Source organism: Hemitrygon akajei, chromosome 8, assembly GCF_048418815.1.
Source record: "Hemitrygon akajei chromosome 8, sHemAka1.3, whole genome shotgun sequence".
In the NCBI taxonomy this organism is placed as follows: Eukaryota; Metazoa; Chordata; class Chondrichthyes; order Myliobatiformes; family Dasyatidae; genus Hemitrygon; species Hemitrygon akajei.
Genome location: NC_133131.1, coordinates 86,432,837 through 86,456,695, shown reverse-complemented (window position 1 = coordinate 86,456,695; position 23,859 = coordinate 86,432,837). Strand labels below are relative to the sequence as shown.

The 23,859-nt window shown below is 39.9% G+C and overlaps 1 protein-coding gene across 1 annotated transcript in view; it reads right to left on the bottom strand.

Annotated features, from left to right (window-relative positions):
- Nucleotides 1-23,859, bottom strand: part of agmo (alkylglycerol monooxygenase) — a 354,023-nt gene that overhangs the window by 154,928 nt on the left and 175,236 nt on the right. Inside the window, exon 4 of the mRNA XM_073052942.1 lies at nucleotides 3,934-4,037. Within this exon, the coding sequence (XP_072909043.1) occupies nucleotides 3,934-4,037 (104 nt within the window). The remainder of the gene's footprint in view (nucleotides 1-3,933; nucleotides 4,038-23,859) is intronic.

Below are 23,859 nucleotides of genomic sequence, written 5' to 3'. Positions count from 1 at the left end.
GTTCCTTAAACCTGGGCCTCTCTCACTTCCTTGGACCTGGACCTGTGCAGTGAATAGAGCTGCATAAGACTAGGTTCAATACTGATCTTGGGTCCAATCCATAAAATCTATAATGAGATCCCACCAGCAGTTCCTACACCTCTCCTCCTCATCATTTTCCACCCTCGCATCCTTGAATTTATAATCAAGTGAAGTTCCAACTATGTGCAGCTCATGTCTAAGTTTTCCACTTTATCAAGACAATTGTTAATTGCTATTCCAACCTCAATGAGTACCCCTGATACTTTAGTTTGTTCTGTTTTTAGATGGCTATAACTGTAGGCATTTTTATAAGAAAACAGTGTTTTTTGTGTGACAATGTTTACTTGCTATCTTACACATGCTGTAAGATATTATATGTAACGTGTATGACTGTCTGAACTTTGTTTTGCACCCTGGCCCCAGAGGCACACTGTTTTGTTTGCATGTATTCATGGCTATTCACATAATGACCAAATAACAGTTAAACTTGAATTTGAAAGGCATTTGATGAGCGTTTGCAAGTGTGAGGAGCTGTTGCTATGGAAGTGCTCAGCTTCTGAGATTAATTCAAGACACAGCATGCATTATTAGGCTTGAAAAGTAAAGCCAGTGAATGGGCAATGAGGGAAAACGTATATATTTTTCAAATATTTTACAATGACGGTAAAATTAACTTATTTAATTGGGCTTTTCTTTCCAGGTTGTTATTGGCCATTTTGTCAGAAACTAAGAACTAAATTGGGAGCTTTGGCCTACTGCTTCTGGAGGGGAAAGTCCACATCCATTTTATGTATGTAACTACCTGATAATCAGTATTCTGAAATATGGCTGTAATGTAAAGAACATTTAGTAACTATTTCTTATGGGCTAAAGTCAATTCCATTTTTATAAGTCATGTGTTCCCAAAAATACAAGTAGCTGGGTCTGTCTAAAAGTGAATGAGCTGCCAGCATTCATTATAAAGTTCTTTTGATGGATTATCAACACTGGATATTGAAAAAATATACTCCCTTCCTGTTGATGAATATCTGAGAATGGGAGGCAGAATGACCAGATGCACACAATTTTTGAGTGGATGCACTTTGGGAAAGACTGCAATTGCAGTAAGTATTAATATCTGGTCTTTATGCTCCTGTAAGCTAATGGAGAAATGGAGTAGGTCTAATCTAGTTGAGCATAAATCATGCCTGACCACGTGAATGCAACAGTGAGCAGTAAACTGCATGACATAACACATATCAGAAACCTATTGCAAACATAATTGAAATTGTGATTTTCGATTCCAAGTTGGATCCAATCATTTGTGATTGTCTCCCAAAAGTTCACGACCTGCAGGGCTACTGGACATGAACTGAGATGTATGGTTTAATCAATAAAGAAATTTGGCCTCTAAGCCCTCTATCTGTCCCTTAGGTTTATAGAATTCCATGAGTCAAGAAAGGTAATGGTGAAGATGCCTTTCACTTGCACATGAGGGCATTGCAAGTATGCACTGGAGGTTTTTATAGAGTTACAGATGGGCTATGGGTTTCCTGTGGAAGGATAACCCATACAGACGCTGCTCTTCCAAGAAACGTAGGTAGGGTCATAGATCATTGTAAAACTTGAACAGATGAAATATTGTGTGGGAGGCACAATAACTTCCTGAGACATGATTCTGATTGGAACCTGCAGTGTCTGGAAGTCATGTGTTGCACATCTCATTCATGAAGTGTTGGATCATGAAAACTTGCCACAAGTCAGTTGTGGTTGCAACAAAATGACTAAAAATGAAAGGAAGGTTCTGGCTTCAATGTAAGCAGTGTAGAGAGGAAATTGTGAGTGTGTGGAGTGCTGTGTAATACAGTGACTTTGAACTTAGTTTGGAATAATTACTTATTAATTTGTGTATTTCTGAGCCTTCAGCACTAGGAAGACCTGCTTCCTCTTTGGGGAAACAGTGGCTTACATTGTTTTAGATCCGCATTAATGAAACCATCACTGAAGGTTAATTTTGAATGTTGTGGCTCTAATAATTTTTATGCTTATGACAGAGCAATTTTCTAATTTTAACCCCTAAGGTCAGCATTTCATCATTGCATGCCATGTTAAACAGAGCCAGATTTAAATTCCTCTCTCTCTACCACTGCCAGAGAAATGCACTCAACACTACCCTCCCAAATCACCATTATGATGACTTTTTCCATCCAAAATACATGCTATTTTTAGCATGGTAATAATAAATGCTAACTTCAATCTAAGAACATCTTTAATTCACTAATTTTAGCAAGAATAGTTACCTAAACATAAATTGCAAACGCTGCTTTATAAACATGTCTACTGAAGTAAATGAACTGAAAAACAAGATTGCCATTGTTAGTGACGGCCTGTTATGCTGCTGGGCTTTAGGGCAGCAATGAGGGTCCTCCACCTCTGCCTGTCCTTGGCCATACATCTTCACACACAGATGTTGAAGGATTCTTCATTGCTGTTTCTGTAACAACTTTTGTTGATCTGTCAGGGTTGTTAGTCCTGAGCCTGGAGGATTAGTGGACCATTCTTAGTCAGGTCTCTACACTTTGACCTGTTTGGCATGAGTGACCCTACCAAGAGCCAAAACATAAAGTCCTGACTCTAGCCAGCATGGGTCATTGAGACACGCAAACTTTCAAACTCTATAACAAGGTTGTGGTACTCTTGGAGGTTACTGCCATTGGTTTATACTAAACTATGGAAACTCACTTCATGAAAAATGCTTTACTGTCATTGGGTTTGAATTCAGCAGTATTTGCATGAAATTTCAATGAGATTTTAGAGAGTAAGTGACAGCATCAAATAGTACTTTTTTTCTCTTTTCCTTTTGAAATATAAAGATATAAATTTATTTAAGTAGTGTAACAAATAATAAAAGATTAATTGATCTGAAAATAGGAATGACTCAAGGACAAACTGTCAGCAGTCATTATAAGAACTCCACACAGCAATTCCGAATAAGTGCTCCTTGAATTTTAAGCTTTCCATCAGGGAGGTAATTTGATAAAAATTGGTCCAGAATATATTATAGAAAAGTACTTTCTTTAAGCTGTGATGGTTCAAAAGAAAAAATTAATGTTCATATTATTTTCATCTCCAAATATAATATTTTAGAATCACTTTTGTTTCATCAATGAACCGAAGAGAGCTAATCGTACTGGTAATGTATTGCCCTGTAACAAAAAATGGAACCACAGTGGGACCGCTAGTAAAGCCATTGTCTCACAGCACTAGAAACATGTGGCAGCATGAGCTTCCTTCAGATGCACCAGCTTGCTCCCACATCTCACAGATAAGTGGGTTGGTAGATTAATTAGCCAGAAAAAATAATCATCCCTCATGTGTAGAGGAGTGGTGGACTCTAAGGGTTCCAAGATTTTAAGAGTTAATGAGAATGTGAGGAGAATAAAACAAATAGGATTAATGTCATTAGTTGATGGTTTGTATGCACCCAATGCGCAGAAAGGCCTGTTTCTGTGCCGTATCTCACGATTGCACAATGGGCACTTCAACAGTAAAGCATAATCAAAGTTTCATTTCTCAATGATGCAAATCACCACTTTTACAGTAAGCACTTACAGCATGAATTACAAAATACACCTCCGTCCAACACTGCAGATTTTGTATCAACACAAAATATAGCCAAACAGAAGATCCACTAAGTAGGATCAGTCAGCATTGTAAGATTATACTCAGCGGTACAAGTATACAAGCCGCTACAATTCAAAACCCACCACCTCTAAAAAAAGAACTTAGTGAAACAACATCCCAGAAAATCCGAGAACCTGCATCAAAGGATTAACAAATTCTTGGCACATTTCAAGTGAGCAAGCAGACAACTTGTTTGAATGGTTAACAATGACAGCAGACTACCAATGTGAAACTTCAGAGCTGACGTACCCAGGAAAGGTATTTCTGTAATAGAGACTGTCGAAGGGCTGTAGACAGATTGTAGTCTTCAGAGCTGTGATGTACTTGGTGTGCTGCCCACATGACATTCACTTCTACAATCAAAAAGAAATGAACAAATTTCAGCAGTGTATCGTGCACGTACAGACATTGTTCATGTATAATCTAGTTAAGGAGAAATTGCCTCCATTTTAAGCAACAAATTTTTATTGGACTGTGTTGCAGTTCTCTTTCTGGTTTTCTCTTACCACTTCCTTTGAAAGTAAAAAAGTTAGTTTTACTCTAGAGCTTCGCAAAAAAAATACAGTACAAATTTCCAAGACACCATTAAGAAAACAGCATCACAATTGCTTTTCACTATTGTTTAGCTTTCTCCAAATGTAAGGGCAGATGGATTGGGGAAATTAAAGTCTCCTCAAGGGAGCTTCATTCTTACAATATAAAGTATAAATCAAAAATGCTAGAAATACTCAGCAGGTCAGGCTGTATCTGACAGAAAATAAACATTTCAGGACACAACCCTTCTCTCAGAACAAGGAAAGAGACATAAGAAGCTTATTAAACTGTGGGGAGGATGGGAGGTGGGAGGATGTCTCTGATAAAGAAAAAAACTGTGATGTTCTCCCTTCCTTGTCAGTCCTGAAGAAGAGTGTCCGTCTGATACATTAACAGTCTACTGTTTTCCATAGATGCTGCCCGACCTGCTGAGTTCCTCCAGCTTTTTCTGCGTGTTGAATTGGGATATTTACTGTTTAACATGGCAATATACTGTGAACAAGATTCATGATTAAAGTTCAAAGATCAAAGTACCATAGATTCCGGACTACAGAGCGCACCTGATTAAAAGCCGCAGGCTCTAATTTTAGAAAGAAAATCAATTTTGTACTTGTACAAGCCGCACCAGATTTTAAGCCGCAGGTGTCCCACGTTGTAATATGAGATATTTACACAGAAAGATATTACACATGAGGATTTTTTAACTTTTAATTAAATCCATATGGTAACAAACAAATACATATTGCAAATGCTTTTTTTCGAACCGTGCCTGTAACACGGCTACTTTTAAATATACATACGTATCAGTAACACACAAATTACGTTGCGTATACTTTTTTACTGAACAGTGCACGAACAACATTCCAATATCTCCTAACGACTGGTAAAAAAATATATACTGCAGCCTACCAGGAAAAGTTATTGATCGCCTTTAACTTAAAAGCTGCATCATATGGTACATATATTATCACATACAATCATTTTCTTGCAAGCATACACAGTAAATTTAAGAAACAGAATAGAATCAATGATATCTGGTTCATCTGGCCACTCAGTGATTGAGAACAATTTGAGTATTAGAACACTGCCAAAAGAAAGCAAAAGTTGTGACATGCAGAGCAGGAAGGCTTGCCCAACGGGTCAGGCAGGGCATGTCTTCTGCTCCCAGAGAAGTGAAAAAAGAGGGAAAATAACAAACAAGCTGAACCTATACCATAGATAGTTAACTGAGACAGTGAAATCAAGTGTACCTGAAATTGTAGAACTCAATATTGAATCCAGAAGGCTTCAATATACCAAGACATGCCCTTTTGTCAAAGTTCTTTTGTCCATGTTCTTATTCTCTAACTGCTGCATTCACTCATTGACTGGATAACTTTTTTTTATAGCTTATTACCTAGTGAGAGATATAAAGTGCTCCCCCCATTCACCTTTCCCCACATCTTAACAAGCTTCTTTTCTCCCCAGTTTTGACAAAAGGTTAACCCTGTTTCTCTTTCCAGAGGTGCAGCCTGACCTGCATAATATTTCTAGTCCTTCCTGTTGTATGTTAGGTTTCCAGCATTTGCAGTTTAAAAAGAATCATTCTGGAATTATTTTCTTCTTCTAAATTGTTGCATGTTCAAAACAAAAGTTCTATCCTTTGAGGTGCATTCACTGTTTCTTACACACATGTTGAAAATTAACAAAACATATATTCTAATGATTTTCTTTCCTTCACTAACTGCAACTTCATTACAACGTAGAACGGTGTATCATTGGATAGGCCAGTCAGCCCATGATGTTTTGCTTATCTTGATACCAATTTATATAAAATATCCTCCTATGCAACATCCATATCCTTTCATTCCCTACATCTGTCATTAGTCTATCTAAAACTCTCTTAAACTCCACCAAATTGTCCCCTTCCACTGGCACTCCATTAACCCATTCCATGCACTTAACATGCTCTACATATTTATAACTGATCTATATCTTGCAGTATTGTTTTGATAATCCTTTACACTGTCCACAACTCCACCACACTTGATATCATCTGAAGACTTGCTAATCCACCTATCTACATTTTCATCCAAGTCATTCATATTTATCACCTATAACAGCGGACCCAGCACCTATCCTTGGAGAATACCACTGGCCACAGACTTCCAGCCTGAGTAACAATCTTCTTCACCTACTCTCTGTCTGCTACGGGTACGTTAGTTATGAATCCAGACTTGTGGTTCATCCTGGATCATCTGAATCAACCTACCAGGAGGGAACTTATCAACTGCTTTACTAAAGTATATGTAAACAATGTCAACAACCTTGCTCTCATCGATCACCTTTGTCACCTCCTCAAAAACTCACTCAAGTTTGTATGACATGATCTACCTTGTACCAGGTCATGCTGATTGCCCTCAAAGCAGGCCATGCCTTACCAAATGTGCATAAATCATATCCCTCAGTATCTCCTCCAATCGTTTCCCTGTCACTCATGTACGGCTCACCTGGATTATCTGATTTACCTCCTTGAAAAAAGGCATACTTGCTGTTCTCTCATCCTCTGTGGCCTTAACCATTGCTAGTAAGGACACAAAGATCAATTTTAAAGTCATAGAACTTCCTCACTTGCATCCTTCGAAGTTCTGGGATATACTGTATGTCATCAGACTCTGGGGACTTATCCAGCTTATTGTTTTCCAAAAGATACAGCACTAACTCCTCCTTAATCTTAATATGTCCCAGCACATCTGCATGCCCAACTCAATTTTCCCTAGCCTCCAAATATTTCTCCTCTGTGGATAACCATGTATCTAACTAGTACCTCAACTACTTGCACTAACTCCAAGCTGAAATTCTCTCCTTTATCCTTGAGCGGGTCTACTCCCTCCTTAGATATTCACTTTTCCTTGATCTAAGTATAAAATGCCTTGGGATTCTCCTTGATCCTGCTGGCCAAGGGTATTTCATGATCTTTTTTGGCCTTCCAAATCAGCTGCTTGGGCACTTTGCTGCTATCCTTAAATTCTACAAGTCTCCAGTCAAAATTTAGTTTCCTCAACCTTGCATAACTTCCTTGTTGGGTCATCCAAATTTCCCTTCTCCTCCATCCTCATCCTTATTCTGCACTGGAACATGCTGATCTTGAACTTTGATCAGCTACTCTTTAAATAACTGCCACAGGCTGATGACAGAACTGCTCCCAATCAAAGTCCTTTAGTTTCTGTCTTCTCGTATCATATTTTGTCCTCCCCCCTCTTCGTATCTTCGAGCAAGGTCCAATCTTATCCTTGGTTATAACTACTTTAAAACTTAATGAGCTGTGGTCACCATTCACAAAGTGTTCCCCACAATCAGGTTTGTCATGTGTACCAATAGTTCTCCATTCATTCTATGCATAGTGCTTTCTTCTCACCATTTACCACCCCATTTTGATTGCCGATCTAAGCAACAAGGTATTTCAGTAAATCTGATCACTTGCTGTCCTCCTTTGACCTGCCATACAGGCAGAGGCTAAATAGCAATGCTCCTGAGATGAGGACAACAAAGAGATGGCTGCAAGAGGCAGCAGAGCAGCTGCTGGATCGCTTCGAGTCAGTGGACTGAGCTGTGTTCAAGAATTTGAATGAGTTATGATGGTTATGATGGTCATAATCATGGTTATAACCATGGTTATGATGGACTTTATTAAAACAGTTGTAGATAAGTTCGCCCTCACAAAATCATTCAGCATCTTCCCCTACCAGAAGCCCTGGATGATCCATGAGATCCACAATCTGCTGAGGGCTGAAACAGAGGCGTTCAAGTCTGATGGCCAAGAAAGTTACAAGAGGTCCAGGTACAATTTACAGAAAGCCATTTCAAGGGCGAAGTGGCAATTCAGGACTAAACGTGAAAGAATGAAGAATGTGGCAGGCCTTGAATGCTATCACTTCATATAAAGAAGAATCAAGTGACAGAGGCAACAACAAGGCTGAGCTCAATGCCTTCTGTACTCACTTTGACCGTCAAAACATGGAGGAACCATCATGAACTCTCACAGTCCCCGATGATCCTGTGATTTCAGTCTCTGAAGCTTTCAGGAGGGTGAACACACAAAAAGCATCCAGCTCAGATGGGGTACCTGGCCAAGTACTAAAGACCTATGGTGATCAACTGGCTGGAGTGTTCACTGAGAGCTTTAACCTCTCAATTCACCAGTCTGAGATTCTCATGTACTTCAACAGGCTTCACTTATACCAGTGCCTAAGAAAACGATGGTAACCTGCCTCGATGACAATCATCCAGCAGCACTTAGATCCACAGTGATGAAATGCTTTGAGAGGTTGATGAAACATATCTGCTCCTGCCTGAAAGGTGACCTGGATCTGCTCCAATTTGTCTACAGAGCAACAGGTTCACAGCAGATACCGTCTCACTGGCTCTTCACAGAACCCTGGAACATCTGGACAGCAAAGATGCATATATCAGGATGCTCTTTATTGACTACAGCTCAGAATTCAATACCATAATCTCCTCAAAGCCAATCAATAAGCTTCAAAGCCTTGGTCTCAATACATCCTTGTGTAATTGGACCCTGGATTTCCTCATTTGTAGACCCCAGTCAGTTCAAGTCAAGTCACATGTTATTATCATTTCAACCATAACTGCTGGTACATTACACAGTAAAAATGAGGCAATGTTTTTCAGGACCATGGTATTACATGAAACAGTACAAAAACTACACTGAACTATGTGAAAACAACACAGAAAAAAAAACTACACTAGGCTACAGACCTACCCAGGACTGCATAAAGTGCACAAACCAGTTCAGGCATTACAATAAATAATAAACAAGACAATAGGCACAGTAGAGGGCAGTAAGTTGGTGTCAGTCCAGGCTCTGGGTATTGAGGAGTCTGATGGGTTGTGGGGACAAACTGTTACATAGTCTGGTCATGAGAGCTCAAATGCTTCGGTGCCTCTTCCCAGGTGGCAGGAAGGAAAAGAGTTTTATGAGGGGTGCGTGGAGTCCTTCATAATGCTGTTTGCTTTGCTAATGCACTTCAAAGTGGTAATAAATTCTCCTCCCCAATCTCCATCAGCAGAGGTGCACCACAAGACTGTGTGCTTATTCGCCTGCTCTACTCATTTTACACTTATGTCTGTGCGGTTAAGCACAGCTCCAATACCATATTCAAGTTTGATGATGACTATATTGTCTTAGGCTGAATCAAAAGTGGTGATGAATCAGCATACAAGAGGGAAATCGAAAATCTGGCTGAATGGTGCTGAAACAACAACCTCTTACTCAATGTCAGCAATACCAAGGAGCTGATTATAGTCTTCAGGGGAAGGAAACCAGAGGTCCATGAGCCAGTCCTCATCAGAGGATCAGAGGTGGAGAGTGTTAGCGACTTTAAATTCCTAGGTGTTATTATTTAGGACGATCTGCCCTGGGCCCAACATGCAAGTGTAATTACGGAGAAAGCATGGCAGTCCCTCTACTTCCTTAGGAATTTGCAAAGATTTGGCATGACATCTAAAATTTCAAAAAAGCTTTTATGGATGTGTAGTGAAGAGTATATTGACTGGCTGCATCACAGCCTGTTATGGAATCACCAATACCCTTGAACAGAAAATCCTACAAAAAATAGTGGCTAGGACTCAGTCCGTCACAGGTAAAATCCTTCCCATCACTGACCACATCTACATGAAGCGTTGTCGCAGGAACACAGCATCCATTATCAGAGACCCACCACCCAGGACATGCTCTCTTCTCACTACTGCCATCAGGAAGAAGGTATAGGATCCTCATGATTCACTCCACCAGGCTCAATAACCAATACTGCCCCTCAACCATCAGAACCTTGAAACAAAGGGGATAACTACACTGAACTTCACTTATCCCATCACTGAAATGTTTCGACAACCCATGGACTCATTCCAAACACTCTTCATCTCATGTTCTTGATAGCGATTGATTTATTTATTATTAATACTTGCATTTTGTACTTGCACAGTTCATTGCCTTCTGCACACTGGTGGAATGCTCAAGTTGGTGCAGTCTTTCATTGATTCTATTATTTCTATTATTCTATTCTGGATTTATTGACTGCTCACAAGCAAATGAGTATCAGCGTTGTATATGGTGACATGTAAGTACTTTAATAAAACATTTTCTTTGACCTTTAGGCCTGAACTTACTTGGAAATGAGTACAAAACCCAAAATATAGTTATATACAGCCCTTAGAATAGAGAGAGGATAGACATCCATAATTCTGATCAGAATCAGGTTTATTATCACCAGCATGTGACGTGAAATTTGTTAACTTAGCAACAGCAGTTCAATGCAATACATAATCTAGCAGAGAGAAAAATAAATAAAATAAAACATAATAATATTAAATAAATAAGTACATCGATTACTTATATTGCATAGATTTTAAAAAGTGCAAAAACAGAAATACTGCATATTAAAAAAAAAGTGAGAAAGTGTTCAAAGCTTCATTGTTCATTTAGGAGTCGGATGGCAGAGGGGAAGAATCTGTTCCTGAATCACTGAGTGTGTGCCTTCAAGCTTCTGTACCTCCTACCGGATGGTAACAATGAGAAAATGGCATGCACTGGGTGCTGGATGTCCTTAATAATGGACGCTGTCTTTCTGAGACACCGCTCCCTAAAGATGTCCTGGGTACTTTGTAGGCTAGTACCCAAGATGGAGCTGAGTAGATTTACAACCCTCTGCAGCTTCTTTCGGTCCAGTGCAGTAGGCCCTCCATACCAGATAGTGATGTAGCCTGTCAGAATGCTCTCCACGGTACAACCACATAAGTTTTTCAGTGTATTTGTTGACATGCCAAATCTTTTCAAACTCCTAATATAGTCACTGTCTTGCATTCTTATAACTAGATCGATATGTTGGGACCAGGTTAGATCCTCAGAGATCTTGACACCCAGGAACTTGAAGCTGCTCACTCCCTCCACTTCTGAGGCCTAGGTACAGAGGCCCAGGTTCTGCAACTTCTCAATGAGGATCGTGGGAATGATGGTATTAAATGCTGAGCTATAGTCAATGAACAGCATCCTGACGCAGGTGTTTGTGTTATCTAGGTGGTCTAAAGTCATATGGAGAGCCATTGACATTGCGTCTGCCGCTGTCCTATTGTGGCAATAGGCAAATTGCAATAGGTCCAGGTCCTTGCTGAGGCAGGAGTTCAGTCTAGTCATGACCAACCTCTCAAAGCATTTCATCACTGTCAATGTGAGTGCTACCGGGCGATAGTCATTAAGGCAGCTCACATTACTCTTCTTAGGCACTGGTATAATTGTTTTCTGGTATAATGGTGCACTGCAACCCAAGTTCCAAATAGTAAGGTGGAGTTGACTAGATTTTCTATTCTTCAAGATGGTCTATGTTTAACATTTGTATAATACAAATATAACCTGCTTGTGATGTGTAACTACAACATTTATAACCTTACATCCAAAAGTACTTATTGGTGAAATATATATTTCATATGATGCATGTCCCTAAACTCATGGTCCTTTCAGAGCTGTTCTCTTGCTTCTATTACTTTTCTAGATTGGCACAAACAGTAAATAAATCAACTAAAAGAAGGCAGTGTCAGGTAACGTAGAGGGTCTGCACACAAAAGCAGAGCAGCGGAGATGATTTGGTAGTAGCAGGTGACTCCTGTTAGCTGGTGAAGACTGGGAGCTTCCTGCCTGTGCAGGCCGGTCTGGACCCCCTCTCCTATGGGCCCCACCCAACAGCCCAGGATGATCTGGATGGGTCTGGTGAGACTCCTCAATGAATGATGCATCCAAGGTGAAACTAGAGGGCAACCAAGACGACTACCTCTCTTCCAGTTCATCGCCCTCCAATTTGACCCCATCCACAACAACGTGAATCCATCAATCGGAGAACCAGGTACACTGCACCAACTTCCACCACCCTCGGTTCTGGAGGTGCAGGCTCCAGTGAGCTGATTGGTCCGAGGAGAAGGTGGGTGTGACCCTGAGAGACGGTGACAGCCGGAGGCAGCAAGTGACTGGACTGATGCAATGATCATCTTGAAGGGGCGTGACTTGGTGTGCAGGGGCTGACGTCAGGTGGACTGCCAGACGTAGTCCCCAGTCCGGACACCATTGGCTCATCTGAGGGCAACAACACGGGTTGGTAGCCATGAAGTACTTCAAAGGGTGATATATGAGGTGTGTAGAATGTGGGACAGCTCAGCGCAGGCCAAATACTTCTTCCACGTGGAAGGGTTAGAGCTGGTGAAGCATTGGAGAAACTTATCCACTTGCTGGCTGGCTCTTTTTGACTGAGGGATGAGGAGTGGGTGTGGTAGATTGCCTCAGAGCACAAGGCCGCCGGCATGTACATGCGGCTGTCAGGTGTGTCAGCTGGAGCAGGGCCTGGTGGATCTGGTTCTCAAGATGCCAGATGATCAGGGTGAAGATCTGGGACAATGGGATGATGGGCTGAGGGTTGATGTCCATTTCTGCTAGGTTAAAATGTCATGACAGAGTGCATTAGTGCTCTTGGAACTGGCTCGGTCAGAGATGGTGAATTAGAATTTCTCAAAGATGAGAGCCTGGCACGGCGGGTCTGTTGCACGGATAAGAAGTTCTGGTAGTCAGTCCAAATCAGGAAGGTCTCAGTATTTCCATCAGGCAATGTCTCCATTCCACCAAGGCCCATTTAATGGCAAGTAGATCCCTGTCTCCTACTTCATAATGGCGTGGTGCAGAGTTGAATTCATGTGAGAAGAAGGCACAAGAGTGTGTCTTCCCAACCAGTCCTTGCTGGGAGACGATGGCCCTGACCCCCATGTCAGATGGCCCCGTCCGTGGGGCAGCAGGGTGCCATCAGGCAGTTCTGCCAATCTGCTGAACAGTAACAGAATTAAAACATTTTCCTTTCATACAAATGTTGCAGTATATTGAAACAATCATGAACTATCGTTTTCAAACTCAGCACAATTACATTTGGATTGATGATGTGCTGAATGTTGACACAATTCAGAAACTTTAAGCACATCAACCTCTTTTTACTATTTTTTCTGTCCAAATGTGATGAAGAAAGCAATATTTTCATATGAGTAAATTCTCTTATCTCTTTTTAATGCACTGCAAACAAAACATACTGAGTCTTCTGCCAAATTTCACCTCATGAGAGTAACAAGCATCATCAACTTTTATTAGCTTCTTACAGCTACAAGTTCTTTACAAGTTTCCATGTGGGGGTCACAAGAATTATGAGTATAATTATATTTTAAATAGACATGCTATTCCATTTCGCTTCAAACCACAAACTTCAAATAAAATGCAAATTATATTGTTAATAGAATATTATAAATATTGTTTGCACTGAATAATGCATGATTTTAACATAATGGCACCATAACACAAATATTTAAGGATATTTCCATTCTTTTAATAGTACCTTATTGTATTATGGTAATTAAAACTGAAGAGAAATGAAGACTACAAGTGCCTAAGGTGTCTTACTTAATAGCCTGTGGTGATTTATGCTACTTCCAACACAGAAAATATCCAAAGGGGTGCTTTCATTAAGATATCAAGTATCAGTATGTTCAGAAAGATAAAACATAATGCAAATGTATAATTATATACAACCTAGTCATATATAAACAATTAAGGGCTGAAAAATAAAGTGAAATAATAGAATAAAAGAGTAAGTTACTTTCCCCTTTGCCTTCTAACCCAAAACCTCATTGAAATCAGTGCACTCTTAGTACAATTTGTCCCAGGTTCTTTGAACCAAACAATGCTGGGTTCTGCAAGAGCTAAAGGAGGAGGGACAGACAGAAGTTCACGTTCAACAATTTGAATTTTTAAGTCCCAGATTTCCATGCATGAGAGCGCAGGTGCTGTAGACCTGGATTTTCTGCCTTTCAAACCGGTACAGTGTCAATGGTGTCATTTGGAACCTTCAACTTTCTCTACTTTCATCTAGCCCTCTCAGAATATATGACCAAATCTTGGGCAAAGGCTTGTTTTAAAAAGCTTAAAACAGCAAATTGCAATGGAGCAATTGAGAAGTTCAAGAGTGAATTAACATTTGTGTGTAGTTTTAATTAATTCTGTTGTATTTCTTTATTCTACTGAGAATCCTTGCAAGAAAATGATTCTCAGCATAGTATATTGTGACATTCATGTACTTTGATAATAAATTTACTATGAACTTTGATTGTGAATGCAATGTTTACATGACAAATACGCTGTATCCAGCTGTATCTAGGAGAGCGAAACAAACTGCAAAATGGATGCTGAATCTAAGGGTATAGTATAAGACAAGAGCAGCCTGGTAGTTTACAAGCAATTCCCAGCAGATCTAAAAGAAACATGGAAACTAAGGCTTTTATTTGTAAGATATCAGGAAATCATCTAGACTGCTTTTGCCTGCCACCTAGTGATAGATTTTTTGCTGGAAAAAGTTCGGTGGGAAAACTGTATCTCATTTATTCTCTATATTAGTGTGAGTTTTTGGAAAAGAGAAAGACACAAACAAAAAGTTCTAAAATCTGAAATAAATATAGGGAACTCATTAAATGTGTTAGCATTTGTGGAGATTCACTAAAAGCATCTGGATGAAAACCTGTCCATTTTCAAGCAACTCGCATCAACACTGTAACACCACTGTAATGTTGTACTAAACTAGTCAGGAAATATTTTGAGATTTAAATCTATACAGTATTAAAGCAATGAAATAAAAGGCCCAGATTGCAAGTGGAAGAAGAATTTCAATGAGTAAAAGGAGCCAGTCTAAACAGTCTGCTCTCCCAAATAACGACTGGCAAATCAATTAGCATTTACCAAGGGAAGAGTTCCTTTGTGTGCTGTGTAATGGAGCCATAAAACTGTTTACAAAGAACATTTTGTGATTTACAACTAACAGTGCCCAAAGGAAATTTTCCTCTGGTCATTCCAAGATAGGTGCAATTTGTTTTCATTTGGAAGGGTTTAGTTATAATGCCTCCTTTTAAACTCATATACAGAAAGAAGAGTCTGCTATGAATGTTAGTTGCCTTCAAAAATACAGTAATGATGTGCTGCATTTCTTTAACTGCTGCAGTCCCATGATGTAGATGTACATCCACAGAGCCACCGGCTCACCCCAAGCCTTCCAGAACAACAGGGTTCACAGGGGCTAGATTAAACAGTGAGGATTGCACTTTAATCTCAAATTGTTATGAGCTTTGTAAATATGTTGATAATGTGTAAAAAAAATAGAATCAAGGCTTAGTGGGAAGGGCCACAGTTTAATTTCCTCCTGCCATTGCCCACATATTAGTTAAATTGTGTTAAAACCTTGTAAATTGATGATAAACAATATTAATGCTATGCAATGCGTTCAGTTCAGGTCACCTCATTATAGGAAGGATGTGAAAACTTTAGAGAGAGTGCAGAGGAGATTTACCAGAATGCTGCCTGGATTAGAGAGCATGTTTATGAGGAAAGGTTGAGTGAGCTGGGCTTTTCTCTTCGGAGCGAAAGAGGATGAGAGGTAACTTGATAGAGGTGTAAAGAAGCATTGACGGAGTAGGTAGCCAAAGACTTTTCTCACAGTGGTAATTGGTAATACAAGAGGGCAGAATTTTAAGGTGACTGGAGGAAAGTGAAAGGGTTATATCAGAGGTAAGTCTTTTTTTTTAAAGAGAGTGGTGGGCACTCGAAACATGTTACCGGGGTGGTGGTATGCAATGGTATCGGGTATGCTGACTGTGAGGTTTTAAATTCAAACAAAGACCTTAAGCTCTATCTGATAGAGATAGCTATGGGTACCCTGGCTAAAGGGAGGTTATACTATAACTACCTACTCTTCAAAAGCCAGTTCACTGCCCTGTTTATGCTGCATGGTGAATTCACCTGCAATACCCACTATTTAAGCAGTGGGTCCCCCGTTTCTACCAAACAGGAGACACCCCCAGCTAACACAGTAAAACAAAGTTCAGTTATTTTTAGTGATACATATTTAAATCCAGACAAAATTCTTAAAACATATTTAAAACTCACAGGGGTTTTCTATCTTATAAAAGATTTTCAAATGTTAAACGTTACAAAAAAAATTATTTCAAAGACACAGATAAAGCTAAAAAGACATACCAATGAGTCACAGTTGATCAAGTAGACCCATCACAGAAATTGAAAGCAAAGAAATGGTTTCTTGTTTCCTGTCTTTCTGTCAATCCTCGTGATATTCCTGTGATATTCCTAATAAGCTTGACTGCTCTCTACATTTACACTGTTTTTTCTGACACTTGGGTGATTTCACACACATAATAGGTCAGTCCCTGCTCTTCACTCTTCCAGGATTGAGGACGGACCAGAGGAACAGGTAAAAGGCGAGTATGAGGCAGTGGAGAGCAAAGCAGACATACAACAGTTAATCCATGGTAGTGCAGGTTAGGTATTGGAGTTAGCAGAGTCTTAGGAGTGGAGACATTATACAAAAAACAGAAGTCACCAAATTTCAGTCCCTACAAGCTTCGACATTAAACAGTGGAACACTACAAAACTAATGATTCCAATGGTTAGGGGAACTATTCATTGGAAAACTGTAACAAAAATTAATCTTGATACTAATTTGCTGCTGCGGAAGGTAAACTTCTAACAGCTGAAAAGGTTTTAGCTATTGTTTCAGCAAGAGCATTAAGCCAGTCAGGAGCTTAGTATGGGCCTGCAAAGGAAACTTGTGAAAGGAGGTGCTTCACTTGTCTGATTATCAGTTTAGTTACTCTAGTAGTGTATTCAGAAATATTTGTAGGAACTGGACTGAATTCCTTCTAGCCATTGTTGATGAATATCAAGTCCAAGTCCTTCTAGAATATTCTTTGTTGCATCTATCACAAATTGTTCTTTAAAATTGGGCTTGTGGTTTTGGCTGGCGAAACACAACAAAGATTTGACTAATCAGATTACTTTAAGAGTCACTTCCTTCATAAACCTCCTAAAGGTGGGTGATCCACTGATAGTGGTATGTCTGAACAACTCTTATCATCAGAAATTTCTACCTTCTGAGTGAACCAAAGGGTCACACCAGTGCTGTTCTGAGAGGGAGCACTGTTAAGGTATGGTTATACAGTCAGTTTTACTCTAACATTTTAGAAAATATCATGAAAATTGTTGAGGGACAGATTTTTTTCACCTGTTGATGGTAATACCATATGACTGACTACATAGTAGTAATTGAAGGCCTGTCCATGCAGGTAACATTGCCTATTTGGGGAATACATCATCAGTGCATCTTTCCACCTTATTGTCGCATGCAAAAACCAGATTCAGGGTTTCGCTGGAAGTTCTAAATCTATTTAGAATATAAACCATGAGTGGGACCATTCAGTGACATAACAGAGTCTATGCTTTTCTTCAAGTGTAAATGGACCCACGGCTAGGGATTCCACTATTAAGTTACCTTCAATATCTGGGCTGGAATCTTTCAGCTTTGTTAGGGTGTCATTAATCATTTCCACAAGTGATTCTTTTTCTTGCCACGTATCTTTGTTCATTTTGTCTGCCATCTGGTCAGAGCGACTGTGAAGTGGACAGGAACAATCACTTTGGCAAAGGCAAGAATTAAGGGTTCCAATGAATTACTCCACATATGACCAAGAGGTAAGGGCCATTTGAGAATCTTTAAATTAGAATCATGAACGCTTGCAGATCTTCTTAATCTAATATTTTTTGAGTCATTAAGTTTATGAGTGTCTGAGCCAGATGAGACTATTTCCATAGTAAATATGACTTTGTCTGCTAAAAAGTAAGGCAGCTTGTAATAATATTATTACAAGCACAATTATTAAACATAAAGTATAACAAGAGTGGCATTTTTTCCTGGAATTTGAATCTTTCTTACTCTGAAAACAACACATTCTGGATGTATTATCCCTGGGCAATGCACCTGTGAGATCTTCATCAGGAGAACTGGAATTTTTATATGTTTTTATCTTTTTAATACATCTCAACCCTTTCTCATTGAGGTGTAGAAGTTCTATGCTGGACCACTGTACTGGTTTAATATAAGAGTTCCACTAATTCTAGAATAAATCTTGCTAGGGCATGTTTGATGTTCTCTCTGGAGACAATTTTACTGGGAGTCTTGTTTTCACTCCTGGTCTCAATTAATCCGCACTCCAATCGTTTATTAACTGGGGAACAAGACAAGGAGGTTTCCATTTAGGATGGAAACAAGGGTCAGAATTATTTTATAGAATTTCTTTTCTTGGACTCATTCTCTTTTTGTGGTATCCAAACTTTCTTGTCAGGTTTTTTGATCTCTCTCGAATTCCTATTAACTCTTTCATTTCCTTGAAGACTGGCCTGAGTTAGCGATCAGGGGTGCATTTAGGTGGACATTGTTCATTAATAACATTCTTAAGCACTCCTATTTTTGCAACTGGTATGTTGTTTATGCACTACAAGTGTAGCTTATTTCTGGCCTCTAGAGTAGGTCAGTTTTTCCAGGTCTCCTTACTCTCCTGATTCCTTCACGCCACCGTGCCGTTCGATTGTGGGTGGAATGGAGTGCTGTACTCCACTTGTATGCCTGTTTGCTCACAGACGGCCTGAAAGCCTTTACCAACAAAGGAAGACCATTGTTCAGCATACATGCAATATGGGTGTCAGCATGTGGGAATATGGAGTTTTGAAGTGCTGTGACCATTGCAGCCTCACTACAAGAAGCCCTGGAGGCTAAACACACATATTCCATACAAAGGTCAACTATCACAAGAATATACCTATTACGTTTTCAATAAGGTGAGTCACCTTGAGATGCTGGAAATGAGCCCATATAATCAAATTGCAACACCTACATCGGTGCAGTTGGATTTGTTTGTCTTATAGGAGATGGTCTGGTGACTGCTCCTTTATTATAGGCCAGATATTCTTTACAATTTTCAACAAATTGCTTAGTCACTCAACAGGTATGGCCATGTCCTGTGGGTACATGCCTCATTCTAATTGTCAGAAGTTGCTTCCATTCTGATTGGTTAGTTTAGAAGCTGCAACTGCTTTTCCCATTGGATAGATGCCTGGTGTCTCGTTTCAAACATCCTGGGTATAACATGAAAGGGGCTTGCTCTTTCTTTCCTTTGTTTAAGGCATTGAGAAGATATTCTCTATGTGCACTTTTAACTAAGTATGTTTGTTGAATATTCAGATTTGTAGTATCTGTAACGTGGGGAACATGAATAGTTGATCGAATTTTTATTGTTGGTAATAAATGATTGATATACCGCTTTCTGTGTCACTTCCCAAACCCACAAACCTGATTCAACATTACAGTCCACCAGTATTACATGGCTAATTTCACGAGTGACTTGTCCACCACCATGACAGTGTCTGAATCCTTGGTAGGCTTCCTGAATTAGTGCTTCCCGGTTGTGGACAGAAGGGATTTGCTTCTCATCTTTTGTAGGGCAGCATACCCAAACCTTACCTTCACCATCAGCTTCATATTTGTACCATGTTGGAAATCCTTCTGAACTGAGTTCAACGGTATCTAGGAGAATTCCTAAAACACCATCTAGGTTATTTTTTTTTAATCTGTGGCTTTGTTACTTCCAAAACTCTGGCCTCTTTTACCAGAGTAAGGACCATCTGGACAGCTTGTTTTGTTTGTTCATTGGCTAGTTTATTACCATATCTGTGTAAGAGGCCAGCAGTATGCTCCAGGATGTGTACCACCTGTACTAATGGTCAAGCCAATAATAATTCATAAATATTCCTCCACGTGGACAAATGTGGAAGTAGTCTCCATCCGGTAGTTGACCAGATGGGAAGATCTCTTTCTACCACATTCCTAACATAAGTAGAGTCGGTACATATCAAGACAGGTTCTGTTGTATTTACTTGTTTTAGACATAATTCTGGGGCTTTAACCTCTACAAACTGAGCTCTGTGATTCCCTAAAGGATGCATTTGCAGCTCCTGTGATTCAAATTGAGCTTCTGATAAAATTTTACTTTTACAATCCCTGTTCTTCCCTGTAACTGTGTGGATACATCTTCCTGGATTTTCACTGCTGATCCATCACAGTCCCATATTTGAGAATAGTGACTAAAAGGACGTTGTGCTATATTGGGTCATGGAGAAGATGGCTTTGCATCTTCCATGGCAGGTAAGGACTGTAAGTGATACGTCTCAGGACCACTTGAAGGTGTCATCTTGTAAAAGTGTTTGCTCTTCCCTGTAACTAATGATGGTAGCTCTCCATTCAGTTGTTGGTAATTTGTTATTATTCTTCAAAGTTGCAATTTCTGTTTGTATAATTGGTTTGTTCCCTTGCAGTAAGTATATGCAATACCATAGTAAGACATCATTCTAAGGCATTAAATTTCTGTTCCATTCGGGTGAAATTTTATGAAGCATAACGCATGAGAGCTTGTGTTGCTTCTCCCTCATTATAGCAGATAGCTACAATGGTGCTTGGAGAAAAACAAATTTGCAGAACAAGGGATTTTGTTAGGCCTCTTGTTCAGAGGTCCATTGCTTGCTGAACTATATTCATCAATTTCTCTAGTGCCTCAATCTTCTGGGGTAAAAGTACAAGGTTTTTCGTTTGTCTTTGTACACTTGTCGTATAATAGTTTTGACTATTGAGCATAGTCAGCTGTAAAAACTCTAGCATAATTCAATAGGCCTAGGGTTGACTGTAAGGCTTTTTGGGCCTTTGGATATCCTACTTGCGGGATCTTTTGTCAAAATTCAGGATTTTAAAAATGTTAATTACATAGCCCCTGTTTTCAACCTTTAATGACAGCCTTAATATGTGCCAAATGCTCATCCAGTGTGCCAGCTTTGAGGTGTTCGTCACCCTCATACACACAAATATCTGGTATTCCCTGTGGAGTTTCAATGACTCCTGCACAAAACATCAGTATACTATTCTGGAAACCTTGTGGAAGTGTAGTCCACTGGTTTCAGTCTCTGAGACCAATGTGCAAACATCCTTCAGGAGGGTGAACCCACAGAAAGCATCCGGCCCAGATTGGGTACCTGGCTGAATACAAAAGACCTGTGTTGATCAACTGGCTGGTGTGTTCACTGAAAACTTTAACCTCTTGCTTCAGCAGTCTAAGGTACCAACCTGCTTTAAGCAGGCTTCAATTATACCTATGCCTAAGAAGAATATTGTAACCTATCTCAACGATGACCTTCCAGTAGCACTCACATCTACAGTGGTGAAATGTTTTAAGAGGTTGGTGATGAAACATATCAACTTCTGCCTGAGAAGCAACTAGGATCCACTCCAATTTGCCTACCAGCATAACAGTGCCACATCAGGTGCCATTTCATTGGCTCTTAACTCAACCCTGGAACCCGTGGACAGCAAAGGTGTATACATCAGGATGCACTGTACCGACTACAGCTTGGCATTCAATACTATCATCCCCTCTAGACCAATCAATAAGCTTCAAATAACTCAATAACTCCTGGTGCAATTGGATCCTCGATTTCCTCACTTGCAGGCCCCAGTCAGTTTTGATTGGGGAAAACATCTCCACAATCTCCATCAGAAAAGGTGTACTACAGGGCTGTGTTTTTAGCCCCCTGTTCTACTTGCTTTACACTTATGACTGTGTGACTGAGCACAGCCCCAATGCCATATTCAAGTTTGTTGATGAGACCGCTGTCGAAGGCCAAAACATGGGTGCTGACGAATCAGCGTACAGAGGGAAACTGAAAATCTGGCTGAGTGGTGCCAAAATAACTGCCTCTTACTCAATGACAGCAAGACTAAGGATCTGATTATTGACTTCAAAAGATGGAAACCGAAGGTCCATGAGCCAGTTATTATTGAGGGATCAGAAGTGGAAAGGATCAGCAACTTTAAATTCTTCAGTGTTATCATTTTGTAGGACCTGTCCTGGGCCCAGAACATAAGTGCAAACATGTAGAAAGCAGCAGCGCCTCTACTTCCTTAGGACTTTGCAAAGATTCGACAAGACATCTAAAGCTTTGATAAACTTCTATAGACGTGTAGTGGAGAGTATATTGACTGGTGGAATCATATCCTAGTATGGAATTACCAATGCCCTTGAATAGAAATCCTACAAAAAGTGGTGAATATGCCCGTCCTTCACAGGTAAACCCCACAGCATCACCGAGAACATCTACAGGGAGCACCGTCACAGGAAAGCAGCATACATCATTGGGGATCCCCAACACCCAGGGTCAGGCTCTCTTCTCACTGCTGCCATCAGGAAGGTGGTATGGTAGCCTCAGGACACACACCAACAGGTTCAGGAACAGTTATTACCCCTCAATCATCAGGCACTTGAACCAGAGGGGATAACGTCACTCAACTTCACTTACTCCATCACTGAAACATTTCCACTACCTATAGACTCTCTTTCGAGGACTCTTCATCTCATGTTCTCAATATTTCTGGATTATTTATTATTATTATTATTTCTTTCTTTTATACTTGCACAGGTCGTTGTCTTTTGCACACTGGGTGTCCACCCTGTTTGTGCCGTCTTTCATTAATTCTATCATGATTATAGGATTTATTTAGTATGCCCGCAAGGAAATGAATCTTAAAGTTGTATATGGTGACATATATGCACTTTGATAATAATTTTACGTTGAACTTTGAACTCTGATATTTTGAGCCACTGGATGCTGTAAAGGCTGTGCAATGTCAGTCACTTTCAAGAAATCGGTGTGACCAGAAGCCTTTGGACAGATCTATGCAAAATTTATACATTTTATGAGTCAATCTTTGGAACATCTGTTGTAATAACTGTCGCTGGGATGAAATCAGGATGATGTGTTTATTCAGGATGATGTAGTCAATGACCAGTCACTACTGTCCATCAGGCTTTCGACTTCAGGCTGAACATGGCGAGTTAAGTCGAAAAGGCTCTCTTATCAAAATACCTTGTTTACAGAGGGAATCTACAGTTTCCCATAGGGATTGCTTTCCAATTTGTTTGGGTATATGCCACTGCTTTTGGCATGGGAAAGGGTTGCATCATGTTTAATCAGTTTAACATCAGCCATCTCATGGTGGTTAACATGTTATTGTAGGTGGTCATAACATTTGTGCAAAATATGTTTCAATTTCACTCTGATCTTTTTATCCTGATGAGAGTCGAGCTGTTTCTAAATATGTATGTCTCATTCATCTGGTGTAGTTGCATCAGTAGTTAGTTTAATTATAGTATGGACCTAACAGGAAGCATCCAGTATTCCTATTAAAAGTGCTAGTTTATCACAATCTGGGGCAAACTGGTGTAAAGGCTTTATGGCTACTTTAATTGTTGGTTTAATCCCATATACCTGTACGGGAACTTTAAAACTTGGGCAGTTTAGTTCGTTTCGATGTATACCTGCAATTTTGCTAAAAATACGAGCTTTGGCATACAGAAAGGTGAGCTAGATATGCCTGGATCCATTTCATCAGATGGAGCATTTTGAGTAGAATTGTGTCTGGAGTTCTCCTGTGCAATCTCTATTACATTAACATTCCCTGAGCTGCAGGGGAGGGAGTGGATGTTCGGGGTGGGTCCTGGCTCATTGTCTATTTACAGCATGAAAGATGAGTCAGGTCTCGTAGTGTGTGGAGAGTTTCATACTCTTCTCCATCATATCAATGCGGCCTCTGAATTTTCCCTCTGTCCCAGAAGGAATACCTTGGT